The sequence below is a fragment of the Scomber scombrus genome, chromosome 11 (genome assembly GCF_963691925.1).
Source record: "Scomber scombrus chromosome 11, fScoSco1.1, whole genome shotgun sequence".
Lineage (NCBI taxonomy): Eukaryota > Metazoa > Chordata > Actinopteri > Scombriformes > Scombridae > Scomber > Scomber scombrus.
The window spans coordinates 13,875,749-13,890,355 of NC_084980.1; the positions used below are offsets into that span (position 1 = coordinate 13,875,749).

At 40.7% G+C, this 14,607-nt stretch overlaps 1 protein-coding gene across 1 annotated transcript in view; it reads right to left on the bottom strand.

The window, feature by feature from the left end:
* Window positions 1-7,712: 7,712 nt before the first annotated feature.
* Window positions 7,713-14,607, bottom strand: part of LOC133990704 (zonadhesin-like) — a 17,294-nt gene continuing 10,399 nt past the window's right edge. The window contains exons 19-25 of the mRNA XM_062429103.1: window positions 13,700-13,784; window positions 12,314-13,609; window positions 11,305-11,513; window positions 11,001-11,157; window positions 10,551-10,903; window positions 9,298-9,427; window positions 7,713-8,992 (exon numbers count right to left, since the gene is read on the bottom strand). Coding sequence (XP_062285087.1) covers window positions 8,850-8,992; window positions 9,298-9,427; window positions 10,551-10,903; window positions 11,001-11,157; window positions 11,305-11,513; window positions 12,314-13,609; window positions 13,700-13,784 — 2,373 coding nt within the window. The 3' untranslated portion in view covers window positions 7,713-8,849. The remainder of the gene's footprint in view (window positions 8,993-9,297; window positions 9,428-10,550; window positions 10,904-11,000; window positions 11,158-11,304; window positions 11,514-12,313; window positions 13,610-13,699; window positions 13,785-14,607) is intronic.

Consider the following 14,607-nt stretch of genomic DNA (forward strand, 5'->3'; position numbering starts at 1 on the left):
TGTTGCGGTAGAAGAGACTACGGGTGATGAAGTTGTGCTGATATCCTTTAGTGTTGATGTACTGCTATATGTTGAACTGGGTGTTGCAGTAGAAGAGACTATGGGTGATGAAGTTGTGCTGATATCCCTTAGTGTTGATGTACTGCTGCTTGTTGAACCGGGTAATGTGGTAGAAGAGACTACGGGTGATGAAGTTGTGCTGATATCTTTTAGTGTAGATGTACTGCTGCTTGTTGAACTGGGTGTTGCGGTAGAAGAGACTACGGGTGATGAAGTTGTACTGATATCTTTTAGTGTAGATGTACTGCTGCTTGTTGAACTGGGTGTTGCGGTCGAAGAGACTATGAGTGATAAAGTTGTGCTGATATCCTTTAGTGTAGATGTACTGCTGCTTGTTGTACTGGGTGTTGCGGTAGAAGAGATTACAGGTAATGAAGTTGTGCTGATATCTTTTAGTGTAGATGTACTGCTGCTTGTTGAACTGGGTATTGCTGTAGAAGAGAGTATGGGTGATGAAGTTGTGCTGATATTCTTTAGTGTAGATGTACCTCTGCTTGTTGTACTGGATGTTGCGGTAGAAGAGACAACGGGTGATGAAGTTGTGCTGATATCCTTTAGTGTAGATGTACTGTGGCTTGTTGTACCGGGTGTTGCGGTAGAAGAGACTACGGGTGATGAAGTTGTGCTGATATCCTTTAGTGTAGATGTACTGCTGCTTGTTGTACCGGGTGTTGTGGTAGAAGAGACTACGGGTGATGAAGTTGTGCTGATATCCTTTAGTGTGGATGCACTGCTGCTTGTTGTACCTAGTGTTGCGGTAGAAGAGACTACGGGTGATGAAGTTGTGCTGATATCCTTTAGTGTGGATGTACTGCTGCTTGTTGTACTGGGTGTTGCGGTAGAAGAGACTACGGGTGATGAAGTTGTGCTGATATCCTTTAGTGTGGATGCACTGCTGCTTGTTGTACCTAGTGTTGCGGTAGAAGAGACTACGGGTGATGAAGTTGTGCTGATATCCTTTGGTGTGGATGTACTGCTGCTTGTTGTACCGGGTGTTGTAGAAGAGACTATGGGTGATGAAGTTGTGCTGATATCCTTTAGTGTAGATATACTGCTGCTTGATGTACCGGGCATTGCGGTAGAAGAGACTACGGATGATGAAGTTGTGCTGATATCCCTTATTCCAGATGTACTGCTATTTGTTGAACTGGGTGTTGCAGTAGAAGAGACTACATGTGATGAAGTTGTGCTGATATCCTTTAGTGTAGATATACTGCTGCTTGTTGTACCGGGTATTGCGATAGAAGAGACTACGGATAATGAAGTTGTGCTGATATCACTTAGTGCAGATGTGCTGCTATTTGTTGAACTGGGTGTTGCAGTAGAAGAGACTACGGGTGATGAAGTTGTGCTGATATCCTTTAGTGTTGATGTACTGCTGCTTGTTGTACCGGGTGTTGTGGTAGAAGAGACTACGGGTGATGAAGTTGTGCTGATATCCCTTATTCCAGATGTGCTGCTATTTGTTGAACTGGGTGTTGCAGTAGAAGAGACTACGGTTGATGAAGTTGTGCTGATATCCTTTAGTGTGGATGCACTGCTGCTTGTTGTACCCGGTATTGCGGTAGAAGAGACTACGGATGATGAAGTTGTGCTGATATCCCTTAGTCCAGATGTACTGCTATTTGTTGAACTGGGTGTTGCAGTAGAAGAGACTACATGTGATGAAGTTGTGCTGATATCCTTTAGTGTAGATATACTGCTGCTTGATGTACCGGGCATTGCGGTAGAAGAGACTACGGATGATGAAGTTGTGCTGATATGCCTTATTCCAGATGTACTGTTATTTGTTGAACTGGGTGTTGCAGTAGAAGAGACTACATGTGATGAAGTTGTGCTGATATCCTTTAGTGTAGATATACTGCTGCTTGTTGTACTGGGTATTGCGGTAGAAGAGACTACGGATAATGAAGTTGTGCTGATATCACTTAGTGCAGATGTGCTGCTATTTGTTGAACTGGGTGTTGCAGTAGAAGAGACTACGGGTGATGAAGTTGTGCTGATATCCTTTAGTGTTGATGTACTGCTGCTTGTTGTACCGGGTGTTGTGGTAGAAGAGACTACGGGTGATGAAGTTGTGCTGATATCCCTTAGTGCAGATGTGCTGCTATTTGTTGAACTGGGTGTTGCAGTAGAAGAGACTTCGGGTGATGAAGTTGTGCTGATATCCTTTAGTGTAGATGTACTGCTGCTTGTTGTACTGGGTGATGCGGTAGAAGAGACTACGGGTGATGAAGTTGTGCTGATATCCTTTAGTGTAGATGTACTGCTGCTTGTTGTAGTGGGTGTTGCAGTTGCAGACACTGCAGATGAAATTTTGTTGATAACTGCAAATGTATATGTATTTGTTGTACTGGGTGCTGTTGTTGAGGAGGCTGTAGAAGGTGTAATTGTACTTCTGTTTGTTATTCTAAAGGTAGAGATTGTAGATGATATTGTACTGACATGTACAGGTGAAGATGCACTACTGCTTGTTATGCTGGGTGGTGTAGACACTTTCGTACTCATATGTGCTGGGGTAGATGAAATATTGCTGTTTGTGTGGCTGGTTGTTGTAGTAGCAGACCCAATGGTCATTGGGATTGTGCTCATATTCATTTGTGAAGATGTAGTATTGCTGCTTGTTGTACTGGATTCTGTTGTTGAAGATACTATGGATGACAAAGTTGTGACTAAGTTTTCTGCCATTGTATTGCTGGTACTGATTGTGCTGGTTCTTCTTGGCAGAGTACTGATGAGAGCTGTAGTAAAGAAGAAAAGGTTATACCATGAAGTTTAAAGTACTTTTCAATATCATATCTTACACTGGCATACATTACATTGACACAGATACATTACATTACTTACGTTGTGTGCAGGCTGACCTGTAGTCAGAACAGCAGTCATTCAATGTGAGGCAGGCCTCGTCACAGTAACATCCCCTGTTACAGTTGGAGTTTTGACCAGCACAGCACATCACTGGTGGACCTGCACAGCCTGGAGTATACATGGAAAGCTGCAGTCGTTAAACTGAAAAATCAACATTGCATTAATTAGGGCCCGAGCGGCGACTGCAAGTCGCCTGGCGAAAGCCCTATTGAAATTGTAATGTTTATTAGGGCCTGAGCGGCGACTGCAAGTCGCCTGGCGAAAGCCCTATTGAAATTGTAATGTTTATTATTATTATTAGGGCCCGAGCGGCGACTGCAAGTCGCCTGGTGAAAGCCCTATTGAAATTGTAATGTTTATTAGGGCCCGAAAGGCGACTGCAAGTCGCCTGGCGAAAGCCCTATTGAAATTGTAATGTTTACTATTAGGGCCCGAGCGGCGACTGCAAGTCGCCTGGCGAAAGCCCTATTGAAATTCGTTCATGCCCCAACTTGCAAGTGACCCCAAAGTGCAAGTGACCCCAAAGTAATCAAGTAATCATGTGGTATGGAAGACCCCCGGGGAAAAATGCTATATTGAAATTGTAATGTTTATTATTAGGGCCCGAGCGGCGACTGCAAGGCGAAAGCCCTATTGAAATTGTAATGTTTATTATTATTATTATTATTATTATTATTATTATTAGGGCCCGAGCGGCGACTGCAAGTCGCCTGGCGAAAGCCCTATTGAAATTGTAATGTTTATTATTATTATTATTATTATTAGGGCCCGAGCGGCGACTGCAAGTCGCCTGGCGAAAGCCCTATTGAAATTGTAATGTTTATTATTATTATTATTGTTATTATTATTATTATTATTATTCCGACATTTCGTGCCCCAATTTCGCCCCTTTCCCAAATGCGAAAATGCTTATACTTTTGCACGGACGTCCAGCCTCATCCGAAATTCGATATTTTTGGGTGGTCGCACATGGTCGACGCAGAATGGCGCCCCCTACAAAGTCCAAAAATGCCCATAGGGATTTTGCTAACTTTGTCCTATGCTCACAAAATTCGGTACACATATGTATTATACCCACATATGCAAAAAAGCCTCTTGACCTCATGACCTCAACCCAACAGGAAGTCGGCCATTTTGGTTTTGATTTTTCCTGCCTAAAATTAACTCCTCCCACAGCGTTCGCCCGATCAAGTTCAATCATCATGAAAATTGGTACACAGGTCCAGGGTGCCGACCTCAACGTCTCCATTCGCTCATAGGCGATCTCACTCGTGTCGCCCCCTAGTGGAAACAGGAAGTGCCATATTTATAAACTAGACATTTTTCTGTACAAAAGTGCAAATGCAAAACGACAGTGTCAGGAAATCAAACTAATTTAAAGGTCAAAGTTTTTGGCCAGAAACACCAACATGTTCACCTTTTCTGGCTTTAACAGACTGCGGACTGGGGTAGCAACACTACCAGCTGTGCTGAACACACGTTCAGATGGAGCGCTGGTAGCACAAATGCATAAATATTTACGTGCAAGCCTGGCCACGAGCGGAAAACGACCCTGGTTAGTTTTCCACCAAGTTAGAGGGGTTTCTTCTCCATCAATAGCCATTTCCTGCAGGTACATTGTTATCCCTGCTGTGGCTTTCTGATCTGGTGTGAGAGTGGCTGCTGTAGCTGATCTTTTCCCAAGAAGGCTGCCAAGTGAGCTTTTCTTCTTCTTGGGCGCGGTGCCAGCACCGGATTCCTCTTCCTCTCTCACTTGTGCGGCACCGGGTGTCGGATTGCGCGTGTTGCTTCTGCTGCCGCCGCCATCTTCGCTACCAGTTCTGCTTTTATATCACTTAGCTCAGGTGGCTTCATGTGGTCCCCTTGGTATCTTGGGTCAAGCAGTGATGCTTTGCGCATCATCCACTGGGTGGCAATGATAAATATCCGTTTCCTTTTTTTTTTTTTTTTTTTTTTAAATAACATGAGTAGTATTTGAAATATTTGTTATAATAATGAAATTATATAATACTATAATAACTAAATAATAATAAAATACGTAACATCTCCTACGAATTACGTGACATTTGGTATTTGTTCGAACTTGATTTTTGACAAAAGTGACAGCCCTATTACACTGTATGGGGTGGTTTGGTGGACATTACCTGTTGGATGGGGAGGTGCTGGTTGAGCTACAACATTAAAAGAGAAAGAGACATGTGATGTCATGTGAATTTATGAAAAAGAGTACTTAAGGTGAAGCGAAAGATGGACTTGTCAGTGATCTGGAACACATTTATTCAGTTCTCTCCTTTCTTTCTAGACATCTGTCATCAGACAACCAATGGTAAGTCACTTATCATTATTAGGATCATATCTGACCAGTTGCATATAATCATGATGTAATTAAGTCTAATTTCTTAATGTAGATGTAATGTCAAAAGAATCGGTGTTATTCTGAATGCTTATTTCTGTGGGTCATTTCCCCACCAAGTTCAGAACAATTTTCAGTGATGAATGACCTCTCACCAACATGGAATATATAAACAGTCTGTTTACCAACCACTTGAATTACTAATGAACAATAAACCAAGTTTACTATTTAACTAGAGATAAAATCTTTAGTACCTAAGGACTATTACCCTGGTCCAGTAGGGTTTTTTTTCACAGACAGTATGCTTGTGCAATTTAAATTTTTGGCATAATCCAATCAAGTTATGTTGTCATTTAATTTTAAGAAGTATATCTTAGTATTCTAGATATTTGATAGTCAGTTTGACTTTTACAAACCGGTCAACTAGCAATAAAAATAAAGCTTAATAGTTAAATAAATGCTAAATCTTCTTACATATACATACTCAAATTTGAAACATAATTTTAACATTTGTATCTTTAACTGCAATATTTGTTAAAACCATTTTGTTTTGGTATTATGAAATAATTATGGGGAAACATGTAATTCTACATTCTACATCTATTACTCAACTTTATAAGACAATATTAATATTATTCAATATTGTATCTGTTAATGTTTCACTCACCTTCAAATCGAGGCAGAAACCCCAACAGGAGAACGAAGTACAGCGTAAACCAATCCATAACTGTGTGGCTGCTGCGTGTAGCCAAATCTTATTTATACATGCAGATCAGCATTGCAGACATTCAGGAACACACACATACACGCAGCAGTGCACTTCTGACAATAATGATACTGTTGTCTGCCAGTAAAAAACAACTCTGTCATCTTCAGAGAATATCATGTTACAGAAGTTCCTTGAATATTTTTTCTTTTTGTAATGATTTTCTTAAGTTCCACAGTTAGATAATGGTTACACATTAAGCCTGTAGATATGTAAGGAATGCTATTGTAGCTACACCTGATGCAGGAAAGACTAGACAAATGGCGACATCAAGTTAGCCAGTGCATATTTATTATAACAATGGAGTTTCGACAGAAAAAGTTACCAATGTACAGGACTGGCTGTCAGATACACAATATGACCAAAGGACAAGCTATATTTTAAGTGAACATTTATTGCACAGTAAATCCCTTTCTAACACTATCAGATGGTGATAAATAATCCCTTTGTTGTCATGCATGCCCATGCAGTTCTCATTATTTAAACACAAAGTATGTTTTATTACAATGAGGCTATTACTGTGTAAAAAACAGATATAGGTAGATGTATGAACAACATATTTGAATAAATAGTATGCATAACAGTAGCAACAGTGAAGTTATATTGTCACCAATTACAAAGATTTCATGATAAAAGATTTCAAAGAGATGAGTAACTTTTTAGACTAGCAAGTTTTCAAAAGCATTGTAAATATAAGATTCTTGTGTGACAGTCTGGTTTTAGACCTCAGAGTTTTCTCTCTGTTCCGACTTGACTGTTGAGAGAGAGGAGAAGGCTATTTGAGTTGGAGCTTTTAAAAGATAATATCTGGCGTGATAGTTATTTAAGATTTAAGACAGATAAGAGAGGTTACATGTTATAGTGTTGTGTACGTTTATATTCATGTATATTCTTCAATGGTTTTGTGTACTTTGGTTTATTATTAAGAGGGATGTGTTTTTTCCTCCTGTGCCCATCTACACACCTGCACTGCATTAGGGGAGTGTAAAGATACCCGGCAAAGGGTCCAATCCGGCCCACTGGATAACTTTGCAAAGTATGAAAATTTCAGAATAGTCCAAATTTTAAACAAAACACATTACTGTTCTTGCTTATTTTTGCTTGCCATTCTCAGTCAAGTCTTCTGATCTTTCTGTGGATGTTAAACTTGTGATAATGGCCCTGCAACGTGATTCCGATTTTAAGGACACATCAGTGTCTCTTTCCAGGGTAACCCCAAACTGATAGGCCTGTCTGCAAACATTTTGTACACATTTGGGACCACTTATCTAATCTTTTTTAAGGCATCTTAAGGCCTGCTCATCTATTTTGTGAATAGATGTTTTATTATAGAAAAGTCATAATATATTTTATATATATTACGTATTGTTTATAGGTTATTATGCATTGGATTTTAATGGTCCGGCCCACGTGAGATCAAATATTGCTGTATGTGGCCCTTGAACTAAAATGAGTTTGACACCCCTGATCTACACGATACATCGATAAAATGATCAGCGAGCTAATAGCATTGATGCAAATGAGAACATTGATCAGACATCAGTCATCATCTTTAAGACGCTCTTTTATTTTGAAATTCCCTTGGCACGTTGGTCTCCACCCAGGCTTCCACCTCCATTTTGTTTGGCAGGCAGCCAGAAATAAAGTCGATGAAGATATCTTTAGCAGCTTTTTTCCACAAAAACTAAACTCTGGTTTCGGATTTCAGCAGCTGGAGTAGAGACAAGTCTGTCGTCAAATGCTTCAGACATGATAAAAACACATAGAAAGGCCTTAAATGTGCTAGTGCTGCATGTCTTTTAGGCAAAGTAAGACAGGTTGTCTGGTTATTTCCACTGCAGTTTTGAAAGAGAAGCAAAACAACTGTGGCTCCTTATAGTGAACAGGAGGTCTATTTTTATTTAAAAAGAATAGATTGTTTTTCATTTAAATGTCTGGTTGAGCTCAGAAATAAAAATGTCAAATTATATTTTAGTTGCTTTTTGTGATTTAATATGAATTGAAGTGATTGTGTTAAATCCAAGTATATCTTCTCATATTAATCACAGGCCCCTGAATCTAATTGAATTGAAATCGTATTGTAGCAGTATATATAATATTGTATCATGACGAAACTTGTGATTTACACCCCTACCCTGCATCAGCCATGTTAGCCCTGCTCAGCCCCCAGTGTTTTCTACAGCCATTGAGCTCTTAACCTGTTATCCAGTTTCTTCAACTCATTCCTCCCACCATAAGTTCTCCGCCCATCTCCCCACCTGCACCACATCTCCTTGTAAGTTCAGTCAGTGTTTTAGTTTTGTGTCCTGTTACAAAGTCTCAAATTATTCTTCATTCTTCTATTTATTCTTCAAGTTCCTTGAAGAATCTGTGTTTGGGTCCACCTGCTCTGCTCCACTAAACATCTTGAAACAATGCAAAGTCCCAAAATAATATAATACAACAAGGAAGTCTTTTTTTTTTTTACTATGATATATTTTGTGTTTAACAGAAAGAAGCTGTGATTATCTACATTCATTGTCTTGAAAAGCTCAAGGTAAAATAAACGTCTCATTGCCACCAGCTGTTTATGCTAAGTCATTATTTGACAGCTCAGGTTTGGGAAAGGGCATGCTGTGTAAAGAAAAAACAACAACAAAAAAGCCAAACACAATCCTGATGACACAATTTTGCCAAATTTAAAGGTGTCAGATATTATTATTGTGGAGTTTTCTTGTAAACAAAGTTATGTCACTCCTTGTGGTCAAAATAACCACAGGTGTTTTTTCAGAGCCATTTCTCATCCTTTCATCCATCTGATGTTTACACTCTCCAGCTCTCTCCAAATTCTTGAACAGTCTTGGCCATGGTGCCATCTGGCTTCATCCGATCATTCCTCCCTCTACCGTCAAAGTTGCCACACAGACCCCCCACCTTTCTTCTGTATAGGCGTGGTAAAATGATTTCTGCAGAAACAACATCAACAGTACAGTACAATGTCATTTCAGTCTTAACTCTCTTCCAGATAAAATGACTCATTAATTGAAGTTTGAATGACAAAGTGTCGGTTACGGATTTGATATGACTCCAAAATGTTCTGGGACTCCTTACATGTATGAATTCTTTAAAATGTTGATATAATCCTTTACAAACTAATGAAATGAAAATCCATTTTAATACATACATCTTTTTCTTATCTATATATAGTAGTTTTATTGTTAGTGGTGGTCTAAAGGAATACAACTTAAATGAGGTGCAGATTACTAGTTACCTGCTTTACTGTTTCCATTAAACTCCACTGAGAGGCCAAAGTCGGTCTTCAGGTAGATGCGAGAGGAATGCTCTCGGATACTTAGACCGGCAGTTGGTGAAACAGGAGTTTTAGTTCTCTTTCCATCCAGCTTAAAGGAGACAGAAGGGGGACAGGAGGAAGCTGAAATTGATCATATTTAAGTTAATGGACTGCATTTATATAGCACCTTTCTAGTTTTATTGACTAATCAATGGGCTTTACAATACATGCCAATATTCAACCATTTAGACACACAGTCATACACTGATAACAGAGGCTGCCATGCAAGGTGCCCACCTGCTCATCTTGGGTGATACAGTGCTTCCTATCCAAAGATCCACACCACGTTTCTATGCTCAACCATTCACACACACACCAATGACACAGCCATTGGAGGCAATTTGAAGTTAATTATCTTTCCTAAGGACACTTCAACATGCAGACTGAAGAAGTCAGGGATCGAACCACTGACCTTCTGCCTAGTGGATGACCTGGTCTACCTCTTGAGTCATAGAAGTCGAAGTAGACTTGTTTGATCTAGTACTTCATTTTGTATGATTGATGTGATTTTAACATGTACTTTGTATTTAGTGCTGATTATTAAATGTTAGGACACCAATAAGCTAAACTACGATAGTAATCATTAGGTGTGTATTAATTCTCCAAATCCATATTTCTGTTCCGACCTCAATTTTTATTTTATTTTTTGGGTGGGGGGTTGAATAAGAAAAAATGGGGAAAAATGGGTTTTCATTAAATCAACTGCAACCCCAAATAACACTATGAAGGTAGATTCAATTCACGAATTTACTTCACATAAATTAACTTAGTAAACAAAAACCAACCAGTATACATATTAACTAAGTAAACAAAATTACTTTATTTCCTCTATTAGTGGACCTGTAGTAACCTCAACTACAGAGGGTAGCAGGCTTTTTTTTAATTTTTATTTTTTTTTACAGTTTTTACATGCTCTTTATCCATCTTTCTTTCTCTTTTTTTCACCTCTACACAAACACACATGTTTAGTGCCAATAGGGAAGTAGCAAATGAAAGAGCATAATTTAACACATAGAACATGATGTGCCTAACTGTTGACACCTTATGGAATAACTTGAGGGAATGTTGCTCATAAGTCGCAAATCTTTGTGGGTGGGAGGAAATATGATGATATCCCTCGCTGAAAACATGCCACAGGAAATGTAGTTTTTTAAAATGCCTTTGATACTCACGACCAGCTTCCGATTCCTCTTGAACTGCACAGTATGATTGTATACTACGATCAAAAGCTCTTGTAATCTGTGGTGTTCCTCATGGTCCTTGTCATCATCATCGTCATCATCTCTGACACTGCGACTGTCTTCTTCACTGCTACTGTCACCATGATGAGTATCATCATCATCATCATCATCATCATCATCATCTTCAGTCTGTGTATTGATACCCTGTATGTAGACCTCTGGAAAATTATTTGGCAAGTTGTTGGTCTGGACCAGCACATATGAGTGCTCACCATCAAAGTCGTGCTTCATGTTATCAAAAGTTCTGTACTCAGGGTCTCCCTTGATAGTGCACTCTTCAAAGCCTGTAGAGAAACAAAAGTGTAACAGTTCAGAAACTGATGAATAAAATGTAACATAGTTAAGACACATCATATAGTTAAATGTAGTGATTTACAGTACCTGTCGACTGGCAGTCATAATGGCCTTCCTCATTTTGAAGGCAGACAGCATTTCCATCACACTCATCCTCGTCATCGCAATCAATCTTTCCCATGCCATTATGTCTCTCACATTCACATTTCTGAATGCAGTGATTGGTGTACCACTCTTCATTGAACTATAAAAAGAGAGAGAGTCATCATACTGCTTGGACCTCCATGTCCATGTACGCCTCTTTTGTGCAATAATGCTTGAGCTTTCAGAAAGTGCTCCTAAGTATTTGGGAATCAAGACTGTATATGACTTGACAAAGAGTCATTCTTACACGATATTTGCGGCCATCACTGTCCACACATCCACATTGTTGGATAGGCACACAAACCCGCTGTTTCAGCACATAGCCATCATCACAAGCACATCCCGGCACACAAGCCTCATTGTCTGCGCAGTGTGGTGCGCCATGCAAATGTGTACAGGTTGGACTGCAGGCATTGATACATGTGGTGTAATGACTGTTCTCTGGGCAAGAGGGCGCTTGGGAGACAGAATGTAGATTTATTAGCCACTGTCCATACATTGTTCACTCTAGTATCACTGGTGTCTAATGGCGCTTTTCCACTACACAGTTCCAGCACTACTCGCCTCAACTCGGCTCGCCTCGACTCGGTACGGTTCCAGAACAGACCTTTTCCATTACAAAAAAGTACCTACTCAACGTGGGCGGGGTCGTCATAGCACGGCTCGGCGAAACTGCCGTGACTTCGTTTTATACGCGACACAAAACACATAAACAATGGAGGACATTGAGGCAGTGGTGTAATTGCTGCTGTGTGTGGCTTTCTGTCACACACAAAGCAAGAAAATTGAGCCGTATAGCTGTAACGCTGTTGTCGGTATTTAAAAATGCCGGGTTTGATTCTTATGTGGGACGGCTCATGACTCTTCCAGCGACAACTCTTCTGACCAATCATTGACTGGCAGTCTGTTGACGTCACATTTAGTATCGGCTCGGCTCGCTTGGAACCTCACCAGAGCAGGTACTAAAAAAGTACCAGGTACTATCCCTAGTGGAAACACAAAAAAAACCGAGTCGAGGCGAGTCGTGCTGGAACTGTGTAGTGGAAAAGCGCCATAAGAAGCATGTTAGATGAAGGTAGAGCTCGGGTATATGGCCACAATAGATGTTCACCCAGCCTCTCAGTTCTAATTATATTTAACATTTATCGAGCATTTGTTACATTTCTATTGAGGAAAGTTATATCACAATCAGTATTGCTCAGCCCTAATTATGTGAAAATTCATCAATTTTGAAATTGGAAAAAATATAAACTTACTTGGTACAGGTGTAGATGGTGGCTGTGGTTTAGCTGTTGTTGTAGTTTGTGGTTTAGTTGTAGTTGTAGGGTGAGGTCTATTTGTCGGTGGATGTGGTTTAATAGTTGTTTGTGGCTGGGGCTGAGTTTCAGTCTGAGGTTGTGGTCTAGTTGTTGTTTGTGGCTGGGGCTGAGTTTCAGTTGGAGGTTGAGGTCTAGTGGTTGTTTGTGGCTGGGACTGAGTTTCAGTCGGAGGTTGTGGTCTAGTTGTTGTTTGTGGGTGGGGCTGAGTTTCAGTTGGAGGTTGAGGTCTAGTTGTTGTTTGTGGATGGGGCTGAGCTTCAGTCGAAGGTTGTGGTCTAGTTGTTGTTTGTGGCTGGGGCTGAGTTTCAGTTGGAGGTTGAGGTCTAGTTGTTGTTTGTGGCTGGGGCTGAGTTTCAGTCGGAGGTTGTGGTCTAGTTGTTGTTTGTGGCTGGGGCTGAGTTTCAGTTGGAGGTTGAGGTCTAGTTGTTGTTTGTGGATGGGGATGAGCTTCAGTCGAAGATTGTGGTCTAGTTGTTGTTTGTGGCTGGGGCTGAGTTTCAGTTGGAGGTTGAGGTCTAGTTGTTGTTTGTGGATGGGGATGAGCTTCAGTCGAAGATTGTGGTCTAGTTGTTGTTTGTGGCTGGGACTGAGTTTCAGTCGGAGGTTGTGATCTAGTTGTTGTTTGTGGCTGGGGCTGAGTTTCAGTTGGAGGTTGAGGTCTAGTTGTTGTTTGTGGATGGGGCTGAGCTTCAGTCGAAGGTTGTGGTCTAGTTGTTGTTTGTGGCTGGGGCTGAGTATCAGTTGGAGGTTGAGGTCTAGTTGTTGTTTGTGGCTGGGACTGAGTTTCAGTCGGAGGTTGTGGTCTAGTTGTTGTTTGTGGGTGGGGCTGAGTTTCAGCTGGAGGTTGAGGTCTAGTTGTTGTTTGTGGATGGGGCTGAGCTTCAGTCGAAGATTGTGGTCTAGTTGTTGTTTGTGGCTGGGGCTGAGTTTCAGTTGGAGGTAGAGGTCTAGTTGTTGTTTGTGAATGGGGCTGAGCTTCAGTCGAAGATTGTGGTCTAGTTGTTGTTTGTGGCTGGGGCTGAGTTTCAATCGGAGGTTGAGGTCTAGTTGTTTGTGGCTGGGGCTGAGTTTCAGTCGGAGGTTGTGGTCTAGTTGTTGTTTGTGGCTGTGGATTTGGTGTTGATGATGTTAATGGTTGTATTGCTGTTGAACTGTTGGCTGCAGGAGGATCAGGACCTTCAGTCGTAACTGGACTAGAGGTTATGGTAGCAGGGGTTGTTCGTTGAGCCAGGTCTGTAACACAGTCAGGTCAGTCGCATTAGTAATCAGTTACACTGGGTATGGACCAATAGAATTAGAATATCAGCAGAAAGATGGGATTACCTTCACAGTGCCCGTGATGAAGTGATACATCGTCTATAGCCACATCAGACTGATCATTGGAACCTCTTCGCCCCTCAAAAATTATCTAAAATTAAATGCACAGGTTAACCATTATGCTATTATACCTGTTTTTTGCCAATATTCGATATGCCGTTATTTTCAAACTCATTTTAGCTGATTGCAAATACTGATATGTGCACATATTTTTTTCCACCTGGCTGTGGATACTATTATGAATGCAATCATAGATTGTACTAAATTGGGAAGCCTGGAATTACGGAGCTCAGCCTTAAAACTTTAATAAATCTGCCAAGTGGGGGGAGCAGTAGAGTTTTTTGTTAGTTTATTACACCGACATGAAGTTAAAGAAGAAGAACATTTTTTTAACAGAGTGATACATCCTGTTTGCCGACATGTTCACAGCAGCTACTCGGAATGTTTTATTCTGACGGTCCCAGTGCTTCCTCCCCAGGCTCCACTCAGCTGCCTGACAGACCTGCTGCTTCCTCCCACTTTAACTTTTATAATAAAATGGGGCTCGGAGCATCAATCTCTGATTTGTTATTCAGGTTAAAGTAGATGAAGCAGCAGCAGGTCTATTGTGCAGTTGAGTGAAGTGGAGCCTGCCGAGGAAGCACCAGGACCATCAGGGTGAAACACTCAACCATGGAAAGCACAGCCCCGCATCGGCGGAGAAGGCCATTTATTGACCTGTCATATCAGGAAAAATGTTTATTTTAGGCCGATGCAGATATTAAATTTCTTAGGCCTTTATAGGCCAATACCATTGACATACCAATATTATCATACATCCCTAATGGTTGTGGACTATGTCACAACCTATTTTGTTTTTTGTCTTACTCATTTTGTGAGACTTGTAAAAACAGATTGTTTCACTTTTGTCATGC